We start from the raw sequence: 24,845 nt of genomic DNA, 5'->3' as shown, positions 1-24,845 counted from the left end.
TTACATGTTGAAATAACATTCTATAAACATTGGGCTAAATTATATTAAAATCATGTGTTTCTCTTTACTCATCTAATGTGACTACTAGAAAATTTAACTTTGTGGCTCACATTATATTTCTATTGGATAGCACAGCTCTAGACTGAATTTCTTGAGGCAGAATCTGTCTTATTTGCTTTCTATTTCTATGTCCTGGAATAAGGTCTTGCATTTAGTAAATGCTCATTTAAAATGTGTTGAGGAAACACATGGAATTGTGTAACAGAGAGCCCAGATTTTTCTGGTCCCAATGAAGAAGAGACCTACAATTTGAAAGGAAGATCCTAATGAAGTAACACATCCTGATGAGATGGCAAGGCAATTTGGCTATCTCCTCTGAGCAGAAACTCTATTCTCCAAGTGAAGAGAACAGTTGACAGAACAAATGTAAAAAAAGAAGAGGTGGTGTGAGGTAATGGGATATAGCTAGAGTGGTTACTAAGACGGAAATACAGTTTGTGGAAAGCCTCAAAAGCTTCCCCCATTAACTTCAGAATATAAAGTAAGTTCTTGAGACGAGTTACAATAGGAGCTGTGGGCACTGCTTCAATATCTCCTAGCAGTTCCCATACAGACCAAGCGCTTCTTGTGGCTTTCCGAGACCAGTGTCTGGCGACAGCAATGTGCTTGGTTCATACAGGCGGCAAGATGGGAAGGGAATTAACACCCTTGTTAAGAGTAGTCCCCAACCAACAATGCATGGGAATTTATGGGTAATCATGACTGCCTCCTTACCCTTCAATGGGACCATTCTGATCATGCCTACAGACTCTTGTAGTGGTGCCTGCTCACCAACATAGCCTGAATGGGCTTCTTTCCTCTTCTGTCCTACTTCCCCTACCTCCTGCCCTCTGTGCTTCTTGGGGTCATCTCCCCAACACGACTTACATTCAAATGCTTGTTTCAGTGTCTGATTCTGGAAGACCCAAACTAAGGCAAGAGAAGTCAAGGCATTTGACCATCTGGCTCCTGGCCACCTATGGGCTCTTCTTATTTCTCCTCCCATTAAACCCAGCACCTACTCTCAGAAATCGCCTCCCAAGCTTTTACATCACACCATTCATTGCATGACCTTGTTCCTTAACATTTACGATTCCCAGCTTGGCATTCAGCAGCCCCCAGACCTGGTGCTGACTTCCCATAGTGCCTGTCTCCCACTCTACTCCCTCCCCACAATCTTGTATTTCAGCTACACTGTTCTGTTCTCTGCTCCTCAAATTTCTTTCCTCCTTGCTCATACACAAATGTTTCCTATACCCCAAATGGCTTTTGAAATGTTAATATCCTAACCTCCTTCAGACCTTTAAAAATTAATTTGGGCTGGGCAGGGTGGCTCACATCTGTAATCTCAGCACTTTGGGAGGCTAAGGTGGGAGGATTGCTTGAGCCCAGGAGTTCCAGAGCAGCCTGGACAATATAGTGAGACCCTGTCTCTACAAAAAATTAAAGTTAGCTGGGTGTGGTGGCACACACCTGTAATCCTAGCTACTGGGGAAGCTGAGGTGGGAGGATTGCTCGAGCCTGGGGGGTGGAGGCTGCAGTGAGTGGAGATCATGCCACTATACTCTCCCTGGGCGACACAGCGAGACCTTGTCTCAAAAAAAAAAAATTATTTCCAACTCCTAGTAGACCTCTTTCCCATTTCCAGTTATAAGCGAACATGTGGATTTAGTTTTAGTTTTTGTAGGTGAGCCATTTTTAAATGTGACAGTGCACCAACACTGGCTGGATGTAGCCATGAGATTCATACAGAGAATGTGAGCGTTAAATAAGAACATACAGCACTTTGGGAGGCTGAGGCAGGTGGATCAACTGAGGTCAGGGGTTCGAGACCAGCCTGGCCAACATGGTGAAACCCCATCTCTACTAAAAATATAAAAATTAGCTGGGCATGGTGGTGCGTGCTTGTAATCCCAGCTACTCGGGAGGCTGAGTCAGGAGCATCACTTGAACCTAGGAGGCGAAGGTTGCAGTGAGCTGAGATCACGCCGCTGCATTCCAGCCTGGGTGACAGTGAGATTCAGTCTCAAAAAAAAAAAAAAAAAGTATACAACAAAGGTCGAATGCAGTGGCTCATGCCTGTAATCCCAGCACTTTGGGAAACCAAGGCGGGAGGATCGCTTGAGCCCAGCAGTATGAGACCAGCCTGGGAAATATAGGGAGACCCTTGTCTTTACAAAAAATAGAAAAGCTAGCTGGGCGTGGTGGCATGTACCTGTGGTCTTAGCTACTTGGAAGGCTGAGGTGGGAGGACCTGAACCCAGGAGGCTGAGGCTGCAGTGAGGTGCGATTGTGCCACTGCACTCCAGCTTGGACAATGGAGCAAGACCCAGTCTCAAAAACAAACAGACAAACAAAACAAACAAAAACCCACAAATAAAACCAGGAAACTTAGTAGTGTGTGACTTCCTAAGAATTTCACCAACAGCATGACTTTCTGCTTTGTCAATTCTGGTTTATATATGTGGTGTTTTACTGACATAGGCCTGACTGTTTTGTTGGCTTCCTGCTGAGAAAGATGGTAAAGCACAGTACACCCTCCCCAGCCATGAATTCCTCTTTTGTGAAACCCTAGCTGGTGGATATTTACTTCTTAGTATCTCTTTGGTAACCTTGAGGATTTAAGATCATGAAAATGAAGGCTGTTGATGAGACATGTGAGTTTCAAAATCAGTATGTCACCAAACACTTGTATGGAAGGTAAGAAAAATATATATGCTTCTGGACTTGCATATTATTTGCTACCAAGAAAGACAAATTTACAAGCATATCCTTGAAATCAGAGAAAACCAAATCCCTAACGGGTTTCGAGTGAACAAGGGATCGCTAATTTGAAATGCGTTATATTTTACCCTTATTTAAGGTTCAAGGTAGCATGATCAGGTGGTTAAGAGCATGAATTCTGGCGGCAAAAGTATGGCTGGAAATTGGTGAGTTCTAGCTTTCACTTAGTAGCATGTGATCTTAGGAAAGGGCGCAGGCTCCCTGTGTTTCAATCTTGTCACCCGTATGTGGACATAATGATAGACCTTACCTCTTAGGGCTGTGGGGAAGGCATGTGAGTTAATATGTGGACAGTTTTTAGCAACATACAGTAGGTTGCCTTATAAATGTCTGGCATTATTATTGTTATTTTATTCTTTTTTTTTTCTTTTTTTTTTTTTTTGAGAGACAGAATCTCGCTCTGTCACCCAGGCTGGAATGCAGTGGCACGATCTCGGATCACTGCAAGCTCTGCCTCCCGGGTTCACGCCATTCTCCTGCCTCAGCCTCCCGAATACCTGGGACTACAGGCGCCTGCCACCACCCCCAGCTAATTTTTTTGTATTTTTAATAGAGACGGGGTTTCACCGTGTTAGCCAGGATGGTCTCAATCTCCTGACCTCGTGATCCACCCACCTTGGCCTCCCAAAGTGCTGGGATTACAGGCATGAGCCACTGCGCTTGGCCTATTGTTATTCTATTATCGTTATCTGTATCATCACTGTCATCATGATCATATGATAGTTTTTTTTTGGTTTTGTTTTGTTTCTGAGACCGAGTCTCGTTCTGTCACCCAGGCTGGAGTGCAGTGGTGTTATCACGACTCACTGCAACCTCTGCCTTTCGGGTTCAAGTGATTCTTCTGCCTCAGCCTCCTGAATAGCTGGGATTACAGGCATATACCACCATACCCAGTTACTTTTTGTATTTTTAGTAGAGATGAGGTTTCACCGTGTTGGCCAGGTTTTCTCAAACTCCTGACCTCAAGTGATCCACAGGGTCGGCTTCCCAAAGTGCTGAGACTACAGGTGTGAGCCACCGCGCCCGGCCCATAGGATGTTTTCAATATATATATATTTTTTAACCTAATTGTTTTACTTTCTGGTTTGAGGGAACCTGAAAGTGATTTTAAAGGCTTTTCTCCTCTTAACCCCTATTTTCTCCATGTGGCCTTTAGTTTCTTATCTGGAGATGCTCCCATTAGGTTTTTAACTTTTCCTGTTTCAGTTCCCCATTCATTGCATATTTAATAGTGCGACTGCTTATCCAGCAATGAATTATGTGGAATAGCAGATGCCAGGTGAGGTTTTGCTATGCTGAATACTTTATTTATATTTTTATGTAAACATAATTTGCTTTGTAGGCACAATATAACAAAAGCTCTAAAGCCACAAAGACATTAGACAATGTTTCAGTTCACTTCAATCAAACTTAAATTACAGAGAAGCCTTCACAGTTCCTTTAAGGCAGACTGAGACATTCTTTACGCTTCCTTCAGAAAAACAATCAAGAGACAGGAAAGAAGGTGCTTAAAATGAGAGTATGTTAAACAATTAACTTGCGTCCTCCGGTTCTTCATGGCAGAAGTTGGTTTTATTGGTCAAACTCTAGTTTTCTCGTTCTGTATTCTGAAAGGGTTTTCTTTAACCATCTGGAGTAATTTGCGATTACTGGATTAACTTTGCTAGTTAAACAAAACCAAACCAAACCCAGATTTGGTAGGGGTGGTGGGGGAGAGTGCCTTTTTATGCCTCTCCTCTGGACATAACAAAGGCGATATGAATTCTGAATGTGGCTGAGTTCCCACTCCCCGGGGGAAGGAGAGCCCTAGTATGGCCAAGGGCTCTTCACTCCTTCAGCTCTGGAAAATGTCATTTCTACCCAACTTACTAGGAATGCCACTTGGATGACAGTTCTCCCTAAGACCCCCTTTTCAGCATGGTTATGGGAGAAACAGCCAATAATATAGCACTTAGCAAAGGTAATAGGGGAATAAACGCCCCATTATCTCTCTAAATGACCCAGAACTGGAATATTGGTGGGTCCTGGAGTACGAAGAAAAGATGATGCTGGTGTCCTCCTTTGGGATACTCTCACCCCTTGGTTCCTCAGATGAAAGCACCCTTTCTTGTCTTCATATTTTACATACACATTCACAATGAGGAGAAACTCTTCAGATAAATATTTGGCATACATAACTCATCATCATAAGCTTAGGATAGGAAAAAAGACCACGAATGAGGTGACATTTGCTACAAAAGGACTTTGGAAATCAGGTAATTGCTAAGATGCATTCGTTCCTACCACTTGCGGAAAGGGTTGGGTCCACCCTAAGGCTTGTTGGTGGAGAAACTGGGCAATGTAAAATCCCTCTGATGTTTTTCAGAACACAAAGTTGGGGTATGAATCAAATGAGCTCCTGGTATCTCCAGATTGGTTTGTGAGTGATAGTTAAGCATTTTAGCCAAAAGGACTGGAAGGACGGGGTGAGGAGCTCCCTCTGTTTCTCGAAGGTAACTGTATTCACCTCTCAAGCACAGTCAAATTGCATGGGGGTGGGGTTCCCTAGGAGCTGAAAAGTTGAACAAGGTGTGTGAGCAGGTGGCTTGTTCCTTGGTTTCCGAAGAGCAGGGCGCTGCAGATTCTACACTGGTGTTTATAAATGGGAGGGGAGGAACTGTACATCTGGCATCAGATGCTGAATATAAACCTTTTGTATCCCTAGAGTTCGTTACATGTTGGGACATGCTTTGGCAAGGAAGGAGATGCTCATTGACTTTTCCACCTATGGTCTGCAAAGGAACTCTTCTTTGGGAAATCCATGGTCAAAGTGGTCACTTTCCACCAGGAACTGAAATTTACAGAATTGGTAATGCCGGTGGCAAGTGTGCAAACACCAGCAATGCTCAGGAATGACTTCTGAATGTGTCTTGTATGTGGTGTTTTCTTAAAATTGAAACTGATATGGAGCAGGAAGAATCCTGCCCATGAGATGTATTTTGGAGGAGAAATCTTCACAGCAGGTCCTCAAACTCATGCTGTTGATCCATTGTCTACTGTGAAAAATCCATACCTGCCTCCCTGTGTTTACAGATAAGAGCCAGTGAAAGGGTCAAACACTGAAGGGGTAGAAGAGAATGGCTCAAACTTTTGACCATAGTTGTCTCTTAAATGGAGAGAGAAAAAGTACTACTAGGAGAGTTTCTAAATTTGTGGGCTCGTGAAAACATCTGGCCTACTCTCTTTCTGCCGGCCAAATTGGCAAGTGTTCTCATCAGAGGTATGGGTGGCCAGCAGCAAAATAGTGTCACTGGCCTGAAGAATTCTAGGAGCTGGACAGGGCTCTGTGATAACACCTTTCCATCCAAACTTGTCTTTGCCCACGTCTGGTCTCTTAGGCATTGGGCCTGGGACTTGTATTAATTTGCAAGGCTGTTCTAGAACTGTCAAGAAGAACCCACAGATGGATGGTTTTGATACAGGGGAGAGGGGAATGTGTAATACACAGATAGGAGAGGGACATAATACTGCATGGCATGGGATTGGCACTTCAAAAAACAACAGTGATCAACAGCTTTTTAGCTCAGCTGACTGCAGACAAACACGACACGCACTGGACTACAGCATTTGTTCACTGGGGCACAGAAGAGTTTTCTCAGCCGGGTCCTCGTCTTCCAAACCATCCTTCACATTCTCCCACCTGGGTCCTCGGTTACTGGATAAAGGGCATCCGCTCCTTGTTCTCGCTGTCTCCCTCGTGGTCCTCCTCCTCTTCCCCTGCTTCACTGGTCTCTGTGCTGTCATTGGCCATCTGTAATTCAAAAGAAGATGTTATTGAGGGTTGTGTAACCCAGCCCCGTCATCTCTGAGCATCTGACAGAGTTCCATGGGAGGACTTCTTGGGGGCTAGGAGCTAGGGTTGCTTGTTTCCCTGGAAGGCAGTGCAGGATTAGCTGTCATATGTTGGGCACCCCGAGAGACGGTGCTGAGATAAGGATTTGAATACCAGTATCTGGAATTTGGGAGATGATCCCAGGAAGCACTAGCAGGGGAGTGAAGAAATGAGACCAAAAAGGGGAAGAATCCAATGCAGGGTATGTTAGTAAGTTGGTTCCTGTGTGGGCAGTGGGACTCAGTCTTGCTGGGGACCTCTGAGAGACCCTGGGGGACACATCTTAGAGCTGTCTCTTCTGAGGGAGGAGGAAGCCATGTTATGGCTAAGGGCTGCTCTCAGGGGAGGTGAGTTATCTCCCTGCACCCCACGCAGGTTCTGTGCAAACCTCAAGCATGCTCTGGTGACAAGAGTTAGCTCTCAGGCAGAGAGGGGCAGGTACCCACAAGAGGTGCCCCTGGAGTGCAGGGGACCCGAATGCCAAGGGGAGGTGGGAGGGGTATTGAGAGCATCAGCTGCACAGAGTCCCCAGGGTTGAAGTCTTGATGCTGTCGCTTACGAAGAGCAGATACAACAACCAGAACAAAGGTGTATTGATCTGCTTTTTGGTCTCTCTTCCCCCCACTGGAATATAGTTTCTGGGAAGACAGGGATTTTGCCTAACTCCTTCTCTTTTGTTAATCACTGGCACCTGGCATAGTTATGATTACCCCTCTGGGTCTTCATTTCCTCCATCATTACAGTGGTGATAAATCCACCTACCTTATAAATTTGTTTTAAGAACCAGGTGAAAGAAAATGGAGTAATGTATCTAAAGAGTCTAGCAAAGGGCTGAGCATATGACAGAGGCTCAGAACAAATTAGTTCTGTCCATTAACATCTCCCTGCCTGATCTGTGCCTCAGATTTCTTTTCTGTTCTTATCCCCTGATCTAGATTGGGCCCCAGATCTCCCAAACTTGAGTCCCTGGCTGCTTCATGGCTTATTCTGACAAACAGGAATTTGGCCCCTGAATCTCAGCTCTCCCCATGTTGTCTCCCCTGAAGCTGGGTTTTCCCCCTTGGCCACACCATGTGCAGTGCCTTCTCCCTGGAATGTCATTCCTCTACCCCCTCTGCCCAGTTCATCCAGTCCATACCTATGTTTCCTTTAGGGCTCATCCTGCTTCCTCAAGAAAGCCTTTGCAGAATTCCCTAACTGGAACAATCTCCCTATTATGAGCTTTCACGGCCCAAATACCTCTTCTTTGTAGCACTGATCAAGAGCTGCAATGTCCCATTTATATGAATGGCTCATTGGCCAATGTCCATCTGCCCCTGCCAAACCGTAGACACCACGGGAGAGGACCATGTCTCTGCAGTTTTCTTCCCTACAACTAGGTACATATGCAACAAGTGTTTTAGGATAATGAAGAACTAACCAGCTAAGCTGTCCCTTAGTAGTGTATATTATAATACATAGTCACCAATATGCCAATTGGCTCACAGACATTGGTTCTTTTAATCTTCTCTATGACTCTTTGAAGTAGCAGCAATAGTAGTAATTATTGTTGTTAGTTCTGTTCTACAGCAGTGGAAAGGGAGACCCTGAGGTGATGTGAACACAGAACCCATAAGGGCAGCAGAGGTCAGCAGCCTTCAGGAAAGGCCACCTCTGTTCTTTGGGGCACTGGTCAGATGGCCAGGACTGGGGCAGGGCTGCCCGCTGGTACTGTGGGGTCTGGAGGCAGCAGTTCTGCCTCTGCTCTGACCTCATGACACATCATAGGATGAGTTTCGACTTTGCTTTGGTCCAGCCTCATTAAGAGGAGGCTCTCAGCAGGAGAGACTCCACTCTTAGTGCTTCCCAGGAAATTTACTTCTGGAGCTGCCAATAGCAGTCGACTTCCCCTGCCTGGGTGCTGCCCACACGCCTTAGAGCCCAGACTATTCTAGAGGAGCAGTGTGTGTCCTGCAGCATGCTGGCTGGGCAGATTCGGGGCTGAGTGAGGGCTGAGAGTGGTCATGGCCGGGCGCGGTGGCTCACGCCTGTAATCCCAGCACATTGGGAGGCCAAGGCGGGCAGATCACCTGAGGTCAGGATTTCAAGAACAACCTGGCCAACATGGTGAAACCCCGTCTCTACTAAAAATACAAAAATTAGCCAGGTGTGGTGAGCACCTCTAATCCTAGCTACTCTAGAGGCTGTGGCATGAGAATTACTTGAACCCGGAAGGCGAAGGTTGCAGTGAGCTGAGATCACACCACTGCACTCCAGCCTGGGTGACAGAATGAGACTGTCTTTAAAAAAAAAAAAAGGTGGTCATTCCAGTAGGAGAAAGCACCTCTGCAGGCACCTCTGTCCCCTCCTCCAGCACCTGCTGAGTGAACAGCGACACATCCTGCGGAACCTGGAGCTTGAGTTGTTTCCTCTTCCGTCAGGTGCTAACCCTAAAATGACCTCACTGGATCCCTCCTGCATCTCCATGTCTTCTGTTTAACCTCAAGACATGCTCCCTTTCCTTCAAGTCTGCTTTTCCATCTAGATAGGCCGTAGCCTCTTTTCCACCACGTGGTTGCTCCGAATACCCATTCTCTACTGTCTTTTTGTTCCTTTAGGTCCCAGGGTTAAAAGCCTTCAAGGGGGCCCGGTACAGTGTCTCATGTCTATAATCCCAGCTCTTTTGGAGGCCAAGGCAGGTGGGTCACTTGGGGTCAGGAGTTCAAAACCAGCCTGGCCAACATGGTGAAACCCTGTCTCTACTAAAAATAATTTAAAAAAATTAGCTGGGTGTGGTGGCATGTGCCTGTAATTCCAGCTACTCAGGAGACTGAGGTGGGAGGATTGCTTGAACCCAGGAGGCAGAGGTTGCAGTGAGCCGAGATCGTGCCATTGCCCTCAAGCCTGGGTGACAGAGTGAGACTGCATTTCAAAAAAGAAGCCTTCAGGAGGTTCAGAAACAAAGACAATGACATTGTGTGTGGCACAGGCAGATCCTGTGCCTTTACCCTGAAAGGTGGATTTTTCAGCATCTGCTCCAGTAAGAATCCTCCCTTGGTAAGACAGGCCTTCCTATCAGCCCGAGGACTTGGGAGCAACTCATGTGTGATGGACACAGGAGCATCCCAGGGTGGGAAATTGGGGCCAACTATTTTCTTGAAAGCCATAAGCTTCCAGGATGGGCCTAGAGCCTGTCTGCCTTCTCCAAATGGGACTGAAATAGACTTGGTCATATGTTTAAAGACTACAAAGAGGTATACAGGAGACTCAGGATCCAAGTCACTCCCTCCCCTCCCTCTCCTTGCCCTCTCATCTGTTTGAACAGCCCTGGAACTTAGTAAGTATTTAATAAGCTATATCCATGTTGTATCAGTCACTTAACAAGAGGGCGTTTTACAGTGTTGAAGGTGTCCTTTATTGAATGAAATGACTGTCATACCCAAATTACATTATGGTTACAAGTCAAGGAAATACTTTTAAAAGTACACACTCCTGGCCGGGTGCGGTGGCTCATGCCTGTAATCCCAGCACTTTGGGAGGCCGAGGTGGGCAGATCACAAGGTCAGGAGATCCTGGCTAACATAGTGAAACCCCGTCTGTACTAAAAATACAAAAAAATTAGCCAGGCATGGTGGCAGGTGCCTGTAGTCCCAGTCACCTGGGAGGCTGAGGCGGTAGAGTGGCATGAACCTGGGAGGTGGAGCTTGCAGTGAGCCAAGATCGCACCACTGCACTCCAGCCTGGGCGACAGAGCGAGACCCCATCTCAGAAAAACAAACAAATAAACAAACAAAAAAACACTTTACATGACAATATGCAAGAAATTTTAGTTCTTTTTTTTTTTTTTTTAAAGAACTGATGCAGCTTCAAGAATCAATGTGTATGTAAATGAAGAAACAAGAAACCCTTCCCGAATATTTTTTCTGTTAAAGATGACCTGGGGGCCAGGCACGGTGGCTCACGCCTGTAATCCCAACACTTTGGGAGGCTGAGGCGGGCGTATCATGAGGTCAGGAGTTCAGTGAGCCGAGATCGTGCCATTGCACTCCAGCCTGGGTGACAAAGTGAGACTCCATCTCAAAAAAAGATGACCTGGAACTCAGTACATATCAGACAATGCTTTATGAATACTATTCTAACTGGGAACTTATCAATCTCCACTTTACAGACAGGGGATCAAAGATGAGTAGTCATGTAACTTGCCCAGGTCATAAACAGGGGCTCACAGTTTTGAATCCGTGCAGTCGGATGGTCTGTGCACTGACCACACCACTACATAGTCCCTCCTCGAGAGGCCCCGGGGAGAATAGGTGGGATGTGAGTTTGACATGCTATACTCCTGGTGGTATCCCTGGGATATAAGGGTTTTATCCTGGTAAAAGAAAAAAAAATCACAGCTGGGTGTGGTAGCTCACGCCTATAATCCCAGCACTCTGGGAGGCCGAGGTAGGCAGATTGCTTGAGCTCAGGAGCTCAAGACCAGCCTAGGAAACATGGTGAGATTCTGTCTCTAAAAATAATATAAATAATATTTTAAATTATATTTTTATTATTTACATTTTACATTATTTTTATTATTTTATATTATTATTATCATTTTTGAGACAAAGTCTCATTCTAGTCCCCCAGGCTGGAGTGCAATGACACAATCACGGCTTACTGCAATCTCTGCCTCCCAGGTTCAAGCGATTCTCCTGCCTCAGCCTCCCCAGTAGCTGGGATTACAGGCACCTGACACCACACCCGGCTAATTTTTGTATTTTTAGTAGAGACGGGGTTTCACCATCTTGGCCAGGCTGGTCTCAAACTCCTGACCTCAGATGATCCACCCGCCTCAGCCTCCCCAAGTGCTGGGATTACAGGCGTTAGCCACCTTGCCTGGCCAATAATAATTATAATTAGCTGGGCGTGGTGGTGCTCTCCTGTAGTCTCAGCTGCTCAAGAGGCTGAGGTGGGAGGATCACTTGAGTCCAGGAGGCGGGGGCTGCAGTGAGTTGAGATAGTGCTACTGCACTCCAGCCTGGGTGACAGAGTAAGACTCTCTCTCTGAAAGAAAAAAAAAAAAATCTGTGGAACCATCAGGGAGCATCTCAGAAGCAGCTGGCATCATTCTGTTAGGAACATGAATGTGAAATTATTGAAATTTTCTAGGAATTTCTCCCAAGAGCTAGCAGCTGTAATAGACAGGTCTGTTGTTGCTATGCTTTCCTGCCTATGCCTTCAGATTGCTTTTGACATGGTCTCACTGAAGCACTGGCCTTTCATTTTCAGCATTCATCTCAGTTTATCATGAATCCCTCATGTGTGAAATCATTTGATTACCCCTGGTCTCCTCCACTAGCCCACAGGCTACCTGTACTTCCTTCTACCCCACCCGTGTCTGCATCTGATTGACCCGTCGTGCTCTCTCGCGTGGAACTGAACAGACTCCTCTGCTTTTCACTCACCAGTGGAGTTGGGGTCTTTTCTACATCCAGAATTAACTTGCCAATGTTCCCTCGGTCGTGAATCCGCTGCATGGCCTCCTTCACCTGCGCGAAAAGGTGAGAAACAGAGGTGCTGGTTAGGCGAGATGTTCCCCAGTTAAAAATGGGGCCTGGAAAACTCAAACTGTCAAGTGACCACCAGAGGGCGCTGCGGCTCAAGTTTAGTGGCTAAGAGGTTGATGTTGGACTTTGGGGTGCAACTACATTCTGGTTGTGCCATTCACACACACTGATCTTGTGCAAACATCTTCTGGGTCGAAAAAGCGAGGGTGACAGCTCTTGAAATAAGTAGATGAACATTCCTTAAAAGGGTGGGGGAAGGTTCTCTGGAGTTCTCAGAATTACGTGCTGCAGGGTGGCAGGGTGCATTAGTCAGATTACATTTTGACCAATAGAGATATTTTCTGAAGGTCATTTGTGCCCTGCTTACTTCAGTGTTATTTAACTGTGACTCATAGTTGGGCTAAATTGACCCATTACTCAAGGCTGAACTGAACTCAGGAAAATTCTCACGATTCTGGTTATTGGGAGGAAATGTTGTCTCTATCTAAGTGCAGTTTCCCCTCAACACTATAGTATTCTCCCCAGGAAAGAGGGCCTCCTGTTTCTTTTCAAATGTTGGGGGCTTGCCAGGCCAACAGGTGTCTCCTGGGACCCTCTGAAACGGTAAGGTTGCGGCAGAATCCAATTTGCCTTTTGAGCCTTTCATTCTGTTGCCATGTGGAATTCCAACTGTTGAGGTGGGGTTGGGGAGGGAGGCATGAGAGTTAAATGAAATCCAGAAAGGGCGACATGGAGCTTGGTACTTGGTACAGGCCCATGCTTCACATCTCAGTGAAATCTGCGTGGAAATGCAACATCTCTTGATAAGAAAAAAAAAAAGTTTTAATAGATCTAGCCTAAATATTTTTCCTGAAGTCTCAAATGTTTAAAATTTGTGTTAATTCAGTCCAAAAATATTCATTAAATGTTGCTTCTAGCCTAGATGCTATGGTTAAACAAAATTAAAAAGTAAGATACAGTGCCTGCCTTTGAGGAACTCACCCTGTGGCTGATTGATAGAGCAGTGATTGCTTGTATGAAAACCGAAGCCTTCTACACATTTGGATAACAACTTGACACAGCTATTAAAATGTTTGTATTCTAATTGCTTTTCTGGAACTTTATCCTAAAGACATAATTTAAATTATGGGGAAAAAAACTTATTACACAAAAGATACTCAATTACAGTATTGCTTTTTATGGCAGAACATTGAAGCAACTTATATGTCCCAGAGATAAGGGGATGATTAAGTAAATAATGACTCTCACATGTGTCTACTGAAAGGAAATGATATGTGGCTGTTAAAGAAGATAAAGATATATACAGCTAATTACAAAGACTACATAGCAGAATTAAATGTTGTAATATTGCTAAATGAGAACTGACATGCATATTTAAAATATTTAATCTCTAGCTCCATAAAAACACACATATACTAAAATAACTAGAAAGGGCTATGGATATATGATAAAACATCATGTAGAAGAAATGGATGCCTTTTAACTTTAGCGTCAGTCTGGTAACATATTATCAAATCAGTATTTAATATAAATGCACTTTTAAATGCAGTCTTTGGACAACCTGGCAGTGATCGGAATCAACCCATTTTTGGGGGGACAGGGTCTTGCTCTGTTGCCTTGGCTGGAGTAAAGCGGTACAATCACAGATCACTGCAGGTTTGACTTCCTGGTCTCAAGCAATGCTCCCACGTCAGCCTACCAAGTAGCTAGGATTACTGGCAAGCGTCACCACGTGCTCAGCTAATTTTTTGCCTTTTTTTTTTTTTTTTTTTTTTTAGTAGAGATGTGGTTTTGCCATGTTGCCCAGGCTGCTCATGAACTGTTGGCCTCAAGTGATCCTCCCCCGTTGGCCTCCCCTAAGTGCTGAGATGACAGGCATGAGCCACTGTGCCCGGCCCTGATCTCTGACTAATAGTGTCATATGATTGTTAAAATTTCTTGACCCTAATACATAATTCAGTAGATTCCTTTTATTTTTGTAGTGAGCTCTGCTTTTCAAAGGTTTTCACGTTTGTTCATTATAGCTACTACCCACCGGGAATCTTCATATATTGTAGCAGACACCTTCTAAAATGGTTGTCAGTCATCCCCATTGCCTGGTACTCATCCCCTCCCCGTGAACATAGGCTAGACCTAGTGACTTGCTTCTAAGCAACAGAATAGAGCAAAAGTGATGATACATCACTTCCAAAATTAGGTAATAAAGGACCGTGACTTCCATCTTGCAGTCCCTCTTTCTCTAATTCTTGATGCTTCCTTGTTCTGATGACTCAAACTGCCATGTTGTGAGCTGCCCTATGGAGAGGTCCACATGGCAAGAAACTGAAGGCAGACCCCAGCCGACAGTCAATGAGGAGCAGATACCCTCGGTCCAAATGCCAGTGAGGAACTGAATCCTGCCAACGACCACAGAGACCTTGGAAGCAGACCCTTCCCCATTTGAGACCACAGCCCCAGCTGACACCTTTGTCAGAGGCATTTGAACCAGAGCAACTCCGTCCTGAGTGAGGGCTAGGAAAATGAGGCTGGGACTTGCTGGGCTGCATCCCCAGAGAGTTAGGTATTCCTAGCCTCTAGATGCTCACGGTTAAGGGAACAGATTGATAATGTTTACTAAACAGACCCAGACTTGGGAGTGTCCTGATAACGATATCTCGATATCTTGAGAACAGAAGCATTCCTAATTTTGCTTTAAAGATAATAATATCAGGCCAGGCATAGTGGCTCACGATCGTAATCCCAGCGCTTTGGGAGGCCAGGGCGGGAAGATCACTTGAGGTTAGGAGTTCAAGACCAGCCTGGCCAACATGGGGAAACCCCATCTCTATTAAAAATACAAAAATTAGTTGGGCGTGGTGGTGGGTGCCTGTAATCCCAGCTGCTTGGGAGGCTGAGGCAGGAGAATTGCTTGAACCCGGGAGGTGGAGGTTGCAGTGAGCTGAAATCGCACCACTGTGCAACAGAGTGCACAACCACTGTTGCCTGGGCAACAGAGCGAGACTGTCTTTAAAAAAAAAAGAATTGATTCTTGCAAAATACAGTAATTAAGAAAATTAATCCTTTATCACAAACCCTTGTAGCAGAGCCTGTCCCCATGCTCTTTTTCTTTGTTTGTTTGTTTGAGATGGAGTCTCTGTTGCCCACGCTGGAGTGCAGTGGCGTGATCTTGGCTCACTGCAAGCTCCGCCTCCCAGGTTCACGCCATTCTCCAGCCTCAACTTCCTGAGTAGCTGGGACTACAGGCGCCTGCCACCACGCCCGGCTAATTTTTTGTATTTTTAGTACAGATGGGGTTTCACCTTGTTAGCTAGGATGGTCTTGATCTCCTGACTTTGTGATCCGCCTGCCTTGGCCTCCCAAAGTGCTGGGATTACAGGCGTGAGCCACCGCGCCCAGCCCATGCTCTTTTTTTATCCTACATTTAAACAAGCATTGTACCCAGGGTGAACGTGTTCCTCCTCTTTCAGGAACTCACTACTCTGTCTCTGGCGTAGCTATTGTTTCACCACTTGACTTTCTTGAACTTGCTTTTGCTTTGCACTGTGGACTGGCCCTGAATTCTCTCTTGTGTGAGACCCAAGAGCCCTGTCTTGGGGTCTGGATCAGGACCCCTTTCCTGTAACACCCCGACTGCAGCCTTGTGAGAATCAAAGGACCAACTAAGCTGTGCCCAGATTCCCCACTCACAGAAACTGGGAGATCATAAGTGCCTCTAAGTTTGTTGGGGGTGGGGGAGTTAAATGCAATAATAGATAATATATTCTTATCTCACATACATAATTATTACCTTGCAAAATATATCCCCATTTTACAGATAATGTACCCTGATGCTCAAAAATAGAAGCAATTTACCCAAAGATTACGTAATTAATTGCGACACAATTGTGGTTGGCACTCAGGGCTGCCAGACTTCAAAACCAAAGCTCTTTCCCAGTTCTGCCTAGTCCGTACTGCTTTGTTTGACTCTCAAAGGCAAAGGAATGAGGTAGGCAGTGTCTCACGTCATGGCTCTCCAGCATTCAGTTATTTATCACCCTGGCAAGTTATTAGCATCTGAAAACTCCTTGGAGACTAGGAACAACTTTTAAGCTGCCTCTCCAGTAAGACAGAGCCCAGAGAAACTGAAAAGCTGTTTTCTCACCAGTTAAAGCTTATTGTGATGCTAGGAGAAAAAGCTCCCTGCAGGGCTGCCTCTAATCTGCATGCTTTTTGGATATTTCTTTCTGAAATGAACTGACTCCTTCAAGTCCCTTACGGAAAGGATGGATAAAGGATTAGCAGTATTTCCAAGAGGCCATTTAAGTAGCCTGACCTCCTATTCACGCTGTGTGCATTTCTATCCTCTTGTTAGGCTGCTCTTGGAGCCTTTCTCATGGCAATGTTGAAGGAAAGAAATGATACTCTTCTTGATTAATTCTTTGTTAGGCCACCATATGAGGCCCTTTGCATAAGTTGCTTCCTTTTATCCACACACACCAAGCCTCTTAGAAGTGTCTGCATCAGTTTCACAGAGGAGAAACCCGATGATAAGCGGAGTTAAGCATCACAATGATTAGCTGAGTTAAGCACCACAGTTTCACAGATAAAACATCCAAGGTTCTTGCCTCTGGTGCCCATATGAAAGGTGGTGAGAACCATGGGGGATCTGAGAGGGCAGCTTCCCCTTCCTCTGTTGTCAACACCCCAAACTGCTCTCAAATAACACCTTGGCAAAGCAAAGTCTGCACAAAAGAGACATTGCTCCCAAATTACCGTTTATAAGTGGAAGCACCCCGGCGGGGGTGACAGTGCCCAGAAGATAGTGGTGATGGGCTCCAGAAAGCTCAGTAGCACGTGGGAGACTTGTCTTCTCCGTTGGGACCACCAGAGGTGCTTTTTTTTTTTTTTTTTTTTTTAAGTACTCTTCTGCTTAAAACCCTTCCCCATTGTATTCAAGAGAACTGTCTAGTAGACCTGCATTGCCTGATACTATAGCCACTAGTCAATGTGGCAAGTGCGCATTTGAAATTTGGCTAGTAAAAATTGCCACGTGCTGTCAGTGCAAAATTCACACCAGACTTCACAGACTTAATCATCATAAAAAAGAATCCAAACTATTTCAGTAAGAGTTGTTGACATTTATTACATGTTGAAATAACAATTATTAAAATTAGTTTTTTGTAGTTTTGAAAATATGGCTAGAAACTAGAAAATTTAAAACTTTGCATGTGGCTCACATAATTCTGTGGAACAGCACTGGACTGCATGTTTCTGGAGCTGGTAACTGTTGCCTTTTCTGGCTTTATTGCTTTTCTTCACCTTTTATCACACCCTCATGTCCACCACTTACGATGTATCTGAAGTTCACTGGGCTCTCTGCACTGTGTCTCTGTACGTCCTGGGTCCCTTCCTGGAGTGCCCTGGTCCTGAGCTACCTTGGCTTTGTCTTGCTGTTGTTGACTTGGATGTGAGCTCTTCTAAGTATTTGCCCTCCACCCTCAACCTCACAGTCTCGCCCAAGCACTTACCCCTTCACACCTCAGTTGGCTAGTGATGTCAACCTTACCCCAGCCTTGTAAGTTACACATCAGCCTCTCCTCTCCATTGCAAATCAATAGAACAGTGCCATCTAAAATAAATATAAAGCAAACCACAAATGTGGCTAAAAATTTTCAAATTAACCACGTCAAGAAATGTAAAAAGAAACTGGTGAAATTAATTTTGAGATATTTTCTTTAACCAAATATATCCAACATGTTATTTCAATATATACTCAATATAATGAAGTAATAATTTACACTTTTTTGGGGGGGACTGTTTGGAATCTAGGGTGTATTTTACACTGAGAGTAAATCTCAATTCAGATGAGCCACACTTGAAGTCCTCATTGGCCTCCCATAGCTCATAGCTACCATATTGGGGATTGCAGCTCTATATGGGCAGGACAATGGTGTCTACCTCAGAGTCCATAGTGCAAAAGGACATCTGTCACACAATAGCTTCTGGGATGAATGAATGAATGAAAAAGTGGATATGTGGAGAAAGTGAGATGTCATGTGGCTGAGCCTCACCTAGAGGTCTTTGTCCTGCCTACCCCACATCTTAGAGCCCCTGGCCTGGGCAGCTCTCTCTTGGTGGCCTGCTAAGTGCAGCCTGGGTGGCCCAGCGGAGTCTGTTCATAATCAGGACCATGGTCCCACACCCAGTCTGGGATGCCACGGCCAGCTGCGTGGCTGGCCATATCTGGTCTTGGCAGCTGGATTTTCCAGGGCTGGGATTCTGGATTTACTCAGGCCATCTCCAACAGAGCTGGTTTCCCATCCAGACAGTGGAGGGAGGAAATCTGAGTCATGTCATTTAAGCACCTCAAGATGCCAACATTCTAAGCTCAAAGGACATCTGGACTTTCTCTGACACTTCTGGTGTCTGGGAGGCCAATTTGACAGCATCCGAAGTGCGTGGTGGCAGGAGGCAGTGGGAACATTCCAGGGCTGAATCCTGGTTCTGCTTTGAGTTGGTAATATCATTCTAACAACTGGCTTCCTCTCTCTGCATCTCATCTTATGTGAGTGATAATAGCTATACTACTCATTCGTTCACTCATTCATTCATTCATTTATTCATTTGTTCAGTCATTCAACAGAACCAAAGCCCTGGGCCGGGAGCTGGCTGAAACAGATGTTCTCTCTCTGTCCTGGGGGAATCACAGTTTCCCTTATTAAATAGGCTTATCATAATCATAAAAAAAATGTGCTACAGGCAGCCGGGGTGGCTCATGCCTGTAATCCCAGCACTTTGGGAGGCCCAGGCGGGCGAATCACCTGAGGTCGGGAGTTCAAGGCTAGCCTGACCAACATGGAGAAACCCTGTCTCTACTAAAAATACAAAATTAGCCGGGCATGGTGGTGCATGCCTGTAATCCCAGCTACTCGGGAGGCTGAGGCAGAATTGCTTGAACCGGGGAGGCGGAAGTTGCGGTGAGCTGAGATTACACCATTGCACTCCAGCCTGGGCAACAAGGGTGAAACTCCATCTAAAAAAAAAAAAAAAAAAAAAAAGTGCTACAAAGGGAGTGAGCAGTGTTCCACGATGGAGAATAGATGGTGAGGGGTTGGGGGAGAGTGACCCAGTTAAACAAGATCCCTGGGGAAAGCAGACAGAATGACCTCACACTCCCAAGCCATCCATTCCCTAATCTCCAGAACCTGAGGATATGTTTGTTACCTGACATGGCAAAGGGACTTTGTAGAAGTGATTAAGCTAAAAATCTGAGATGGGGGATTATCCTGGATTATCTGGGGGCCCCATGGAACCACAACGATTCTTGCAAGAGGAAGGCAGGAGGGTTTGGCTCAGAGAGCAGGTGATGGGACAAGGGAAGCAGAGTTTGGAGTGATGCCCTTGCTGGGGGGACCGTGAAGCAAGAAAAATGCACGTGGCCTCTGGAAGCTAAAGAAAGGAAGGAAATAAATTCTCCCTTAGGGCCTCCACGAGGAACGCAGCCCTGCTGACACCTTGATTTTTGGGCTTTCAGAACTGTAAGATAATACTTTTATGTTATTTAAGCCACTACATTTGTGGTCATTTGAACAGCAGCTTACAGGACACTAATATAGGTGGGTTTAAGGAGGTGATGGGTGAGACCTGAAGAGCAGGAAGGAGTGAGCCACAGAAAGAGCTGAGCAATAGGGATTCAGGGAGAGGGGGAACATATGCTTTGGCTCCAGGTGGATCTGAATCCCACGTGGGATTCTCTAAGAGGAGGCCAGAGTGGTGGAGAAAAATACAAGGGCAGGTGGAGGGGAAGGCAGCGGCCAGATCCTGGGGTCTGGAAGTGGAGAGTGTGGCAGATCTTGAAGTCCCTAACCAGCCACTATCTGCACCGTGGAAGGCCCTTTTGTAAGACTTTCGGTTTTGTTCTGAAGGTCTTCACGTATTGCGAAGACGTCCTCTTTGCTAGTGAGACAGCTCGTCTCTGATTGCTTCAAATCATTTCTGTGCTGGGAAGTATCACAGAGAAGTGAACATCACTTTCCCATGGCTTCCCCAATATTCCCCTGTTTACCAAATGCATATGCCTCTCCTGTGAGGACCCCAGCCTGTACTGTGGAGCCACGGGAGTCTCAGGAGGGATCCAGGCTCCTGCATTCTCTGACTGTGTGACTTCAGGCAGTTCCCCCAGCCTCTCTGTGACACTGTGGGTTTTTCCCCCCTTTATTTTCTACAAAGTGAAGGTAAGGTTTTGTATCAGTTTCCTATTATTACTGTAACAGATGACCACCAACAGTGACTTGAAGCACAAATTTATTATCTTACCATTCTGGAGGTCAGAAGTTTGAAATGGGTTTTACAGGGTTAACATCAAGGCTCCGGCAGGGCTGCATTCCTTTCTGCATTTGTTTCCAGGGAGGAATTCATTTCCTTGACTTTCCCGTCTTTAGAAGAAGCCCTTGCATTTCTTTGCTTGCAGGTCCCTCCCACCGTCTTCAAAGCCAGCAGGGTAGAGCTTCAAATCTCTCTGACTCTCACCCTCCTCCTGCCTCCCTCTTTGAAAAACCCGGGAGGATCTCCCCACCCCCAAGTCCCTAACTTAATCTCATCTGCAAAGTCCATTTTTCCATGTGAGGTACCAGATTCACAGGTTCTGGGGATGAGGATGTGGGCATGTTTGCGTGGTATTATTCTGCTCGGCCCAGGTTCTCACCCACCTAATAGAACTGCCGCGAAGGTTGAGGGCAGATGTCTGTTAAGCATCTGACACAGTTACTGGCTCCACTAGAAGCTTCTTTAGGAGAAAACTTGAGGATCCAGCGCCCTGTACTCGATTTCTGAAAGCTATCTATGTCCTCCTCACCCAGAACCCTAAGACTGTTTCTTTTCTTGTTTTGTTTTTGAGGCAGGATCACTATCTATTGTCCAGGCTGGAGTGCAGTGGCATGATCACAACCCACTGCAGCCTCTACCTCCCAGGCTTAAGCAATCCTCCTGTCTCAGCCTCCCAAGTAGCTGAGACTACAGGCACGAGCCACCATGCCTAGCTATTTTTTCTTTTCTCTTTCTTTCCTTCCTTCCTTCCTTCCTTCCTTCCTTCCTTCCTTCCTTCTTTCCTTCTTTCCTTCTTTTGTAGAGAAAAGGTCTTGCTATGTTGCGCAGGCTGGTCTTTAACTCCTGGATTGAAGCCGTCCTCCTGCCTTGTCCTCCTGATGTGCTGGGATTACAGGCATGAGCCACTGCTCCCGGCCTATTTCTTTCTTTATAGGATGGTCCCGCCTATGATATACTCAAGGCCACCTAATAAAAGGGGGACTCCAACTGGTTCTGTTTGACTCCCAAGTCCAGAGGAGAGATTCTACTCTGAGACCTGGGCCCCACTTAGAGGGGCCTACCCTGGCCTTCCTCTGCCTGCATCCCTACCTATGTCAGCACCCCTACCTATGGCTCCCTTTGATTGAAGCCAAAGGGACAGCCATGCAAAGCAAAGTCTCCCCCAACATATACACTTCTAGACCATGCTTTGGGTTCCTGGCCTTCCAGAATTCTATTCTCAAATGGCCCCAAGACCACATGGGGACTTTTTCCCACTACATGGGCAGGACCCCTCCTGGTGGTGTGGGTGGGACTCTGGGGTGGAGACAGAAGGGGACTGACCATGGGCTGGGATCCTCCATTTGCACTCTTGCCCAGGGCCCTGCAGATGTGAGGGGTGGGTCTGGCTACAGGACACAGTGATTACGTGGCATTACTGGCAGGTTCTGGAAATTAGGATGTGGGTATGACATAGAGACTGAGGAGAGAAAGAATTAGAGATGACTCACAGCTGACCAGGAGGACTATGATGCCCTAGACACACTAGTCAGAATGGGGTGCCCAGTGAGGGATTTGTCACAATGCAATGATGATAATGACAAAAATGATGACAACAATATTCACATCTGTATAGCATTCCCATCATCTTTGCTGAGCTTCATTTTGGAACAACAAACCTTAGGTTCCGAGATGCTAAGTGTTTCACCTGAGATCACACAGCTGATAGTGGAGGAGCTGGGAGTAAGGTCAGAAGGCAGGGGGCCAAGCCCGGGCTTTTCCATTAGACCTGGTTTCCTCTCCAAGGAGAAGAGGCTGCATTCATGTCTAGTGTTGTGTTTGAGATCCTGGCTGGGCAGCCAGGGGAAAATGGCAGGAAATTCCTGGGTATGGGGCTTAAGAGAAAGAATGAGGTTGAGGAGGCCAATCTGGGATCATCCTAAGTCAAATGAATAACCGTGGTGCCACCTGGCTGTTGTGAGTCACAGACTGATCCAGTCCTGGATAAGAAGAGGGCCATGGAAACCTTGGAGAACAATGGTTTCTTCTCCCACCTCCATCTCTAAAATGTAGATCAGAGATTGGAACAGGCCCAGGGATCTGAGAGCCAGGAGTAGGGCAAGGTGAGGGAACAAGAAGGTGAACAGCTCCGAGGGAGGAAGGAGAAAGACTGGCAGGAGGCCCTTGAACCCGGGTCATGGTGATTTAGAGAGGGTTGACTCAGCAAAGCGGAGTGGGCAGGAGCTAGATCACAGTGCACCAAGGAGAAGCCCCCTTGGTGACAGCCTGGAACTCCTGTCTCCAATTTTTTTGCTTCTCTGTGAATAGACGCGCAGCCAACAAAGACTCTTGTTCCTCAAGCCCATCCTTTTTGAAAACTGCCCCAGCTGTTTCCCTCAAGGTTAAAGACAGATGGCAGCACAGGAGCTGCAGCATCCTGATAGATGCTCTCAGAAAAATTTATTCAAAAATATTTCACTCTGTGTAGCTAGACTCATTAATGCAGAGTTCCTGATTTGTTTATTTAACCCCAGTGGATTGCAACCCATTGGAGCTGAACTCATGCCATCAGTTCATGCTCTCAATGAAGTTGGCTGGTGTTCAAGACTCAGCACGTGACCCATGGGGAAAATTTAATTGGCTCACCCCATGCAAGCAGAGGAGCAGTAGTCATGGTCATTTCTCGGCAGTAGTTATAGTCATTACTGTCTGCAATGAAATTAGGAGAGGTGGGGTGGCTGGAAGCCTCAATCAGGGCTGAGGAGGGGTCCTGGGCTGCAACCTTGGGGTCTTGGTTATCAATAGGGGGTTCCTCCGCTCTTCCATTCTCTGGCCTCTATTCATTCCCCCATGGACTATATCTACTGGGCTCCTTGTCCCATGGCTTCCAGTTGGCTTTGGCCAATGAGATCCTGCTTGATCAGAAAACAGGAGAAAGGAGAATGAAGATATTTCCCCTTTCATTCCTGCCTTGTGATGGGTCTCTGGAAGTAGCTATGCCTCTTCACAACTACAGCTCCTGCAAGGTCCTAGCTTTCTCTGCGCAATCTGTTAATGCCTTTGCTTCCTCGTGCCCCTTCAGGCCCAGGGTGGGTAATATCTTCTTACTGTGGCTAGTTTCTGGGCATCTCAACATCCCTGTTGAGTTGGTTTCCTTAACTCTGATACCTTTAGAACCCCAGCTAAGTGTGCTCCTTGCTTCCTGCCAGGGTACTGACTGATATATTTGGCTCCAAGCTTTTTCATTCAACAAATACACTGAGTGTGTACTAACTGTTAAGTCCTGGGAAGACAGTGGCAAGCAAGCCAACCCCCTACAAGACCCCCTAAGCTGGTGAGGCTTTTACAGTCTCATGGAGCCATGGGCTTTATCCAAGAATGACTCAAACAAATGTAACATTACCACTTGGTAAGATGGTGTTATGAGGTTGTGGATGGGGATTTGACCTGGTTGGGAAGATCAGGGAGTGCTTCTCTGAAGAAGTGATAATTGAGCTAGGATTTAGAGGATGGATGGGATTTAGCTATGGCAAGAGGACAGAGAGAAGACCATTCCAAGAAGAGGAAGTGGAATGTGACAGGAGAGACTGAAAAAAGCCAATGGCCTTGGGGACAAAAGAGCAAAAGTCAAGGTGGGGCAAAATTCTGGAAAGTAGTTGGGGACTTTGGTTGCTGCATTCCAAAGAGTTTCCATGAATGTGGTTGCAAATCTAGAACCTCCTATCTCCCCTCACCTACCTGAGTGGTTAGTTCCTTCACACTTGGGCCATGAGGGTTAATAATCCTCAGTCTTTGTTTGGGGCTTCATTTAGTGCTTCATAGTAGCCAACTTCCTTTTTAATGGTGTGAAAGGCACAAAGTCATTAGGGTACAAATGACACCACTTAATAACCATAGCACTTGGCTTGTGCTATGAATGGTAATAAGCATAGCCATGTAAAAAGGGGGAAAAATCAAGAGGGGTAATTCCATGGATCACTATGCCTGTTAGATGATAAATTAAAAGCTTTGAAAAAGAAGAAATGAGTAATACTTTAATTAAGAAACACATCTACCAAAGTCATCTGTGAGATATTCCTCATATTAACAATATCCATCTTTCGGAGGGATTGATGATTATCTAAAACACAAAGTGGGTATTTAAATGTAACATGTTCATTGCAAGTAGGCTTGAGATCTGGAATTTCTGGCTTTTGCCAAGTAGCTTCTTCTGGAGTCTAAAGTGCGTGAGCCCCAAGATTCTGACCCAGATGGAAGAGTGACTGGAAAAGTAGAGTGTCAGGAACCATGAATTAATCCACTGGAAGGGTAGAGAAAGGATTCAAACACTCAGCTCCTTT

The 24,845-nt window shown here is 45.9% G+C and overlaps 1 protein-coding gene across 1 annotated transcript in view; it reads right to left on the bottom strand.

Moving 5' to 3' along the window:
• Window positions 1–4,103: 4,103 nt before the first annotated feature.
• The window catches only part of VAT1L (vesicle amine transport 1 like), a 191,495-nt gene continuing 170,753 nt past the window's right edge, over window positions 4,104–24,845 (bottom strand). The window contains exons 8-9 of the mRNA XM_001139539.8: window positions 12,121–12,204; window positions 4,104–6,613 (exon numbers count right to left, since the gene is read on the bottom strand). Coding sequence (XP_001139539.2) covers window positions 6,515–6,613; window positions 12,121–12,204 — 183 coding nt within the window. The 3' untranslated portion in view covers window positions 4,104–6,514. The remainder of the gene's footprint in view (window positions 6,614–12,120; window positions 12,205–24,845) is intronic.

The sequence above is a fragment of the Pan troglodytes genome, chromosome 18 (genome assembly GCF_028858775.2).
Source record: "Pan troglodytes isolate AG18354 chromosome 18, NHGRI_mPanTro3-v2.0_pri, whole genome shotgun sequence".
NCBI classification, from domain to species: Eukaryota; Metazoa; Chordata; class Mammalia; order Primates; family Hominidae; genus Pan; species Pan troglodytes.
The sequence above is the reverse complement of the archived record's forward strand: the minus strand, read 5'-3'. Positions and strand labels throughout refer to the sequence as shown.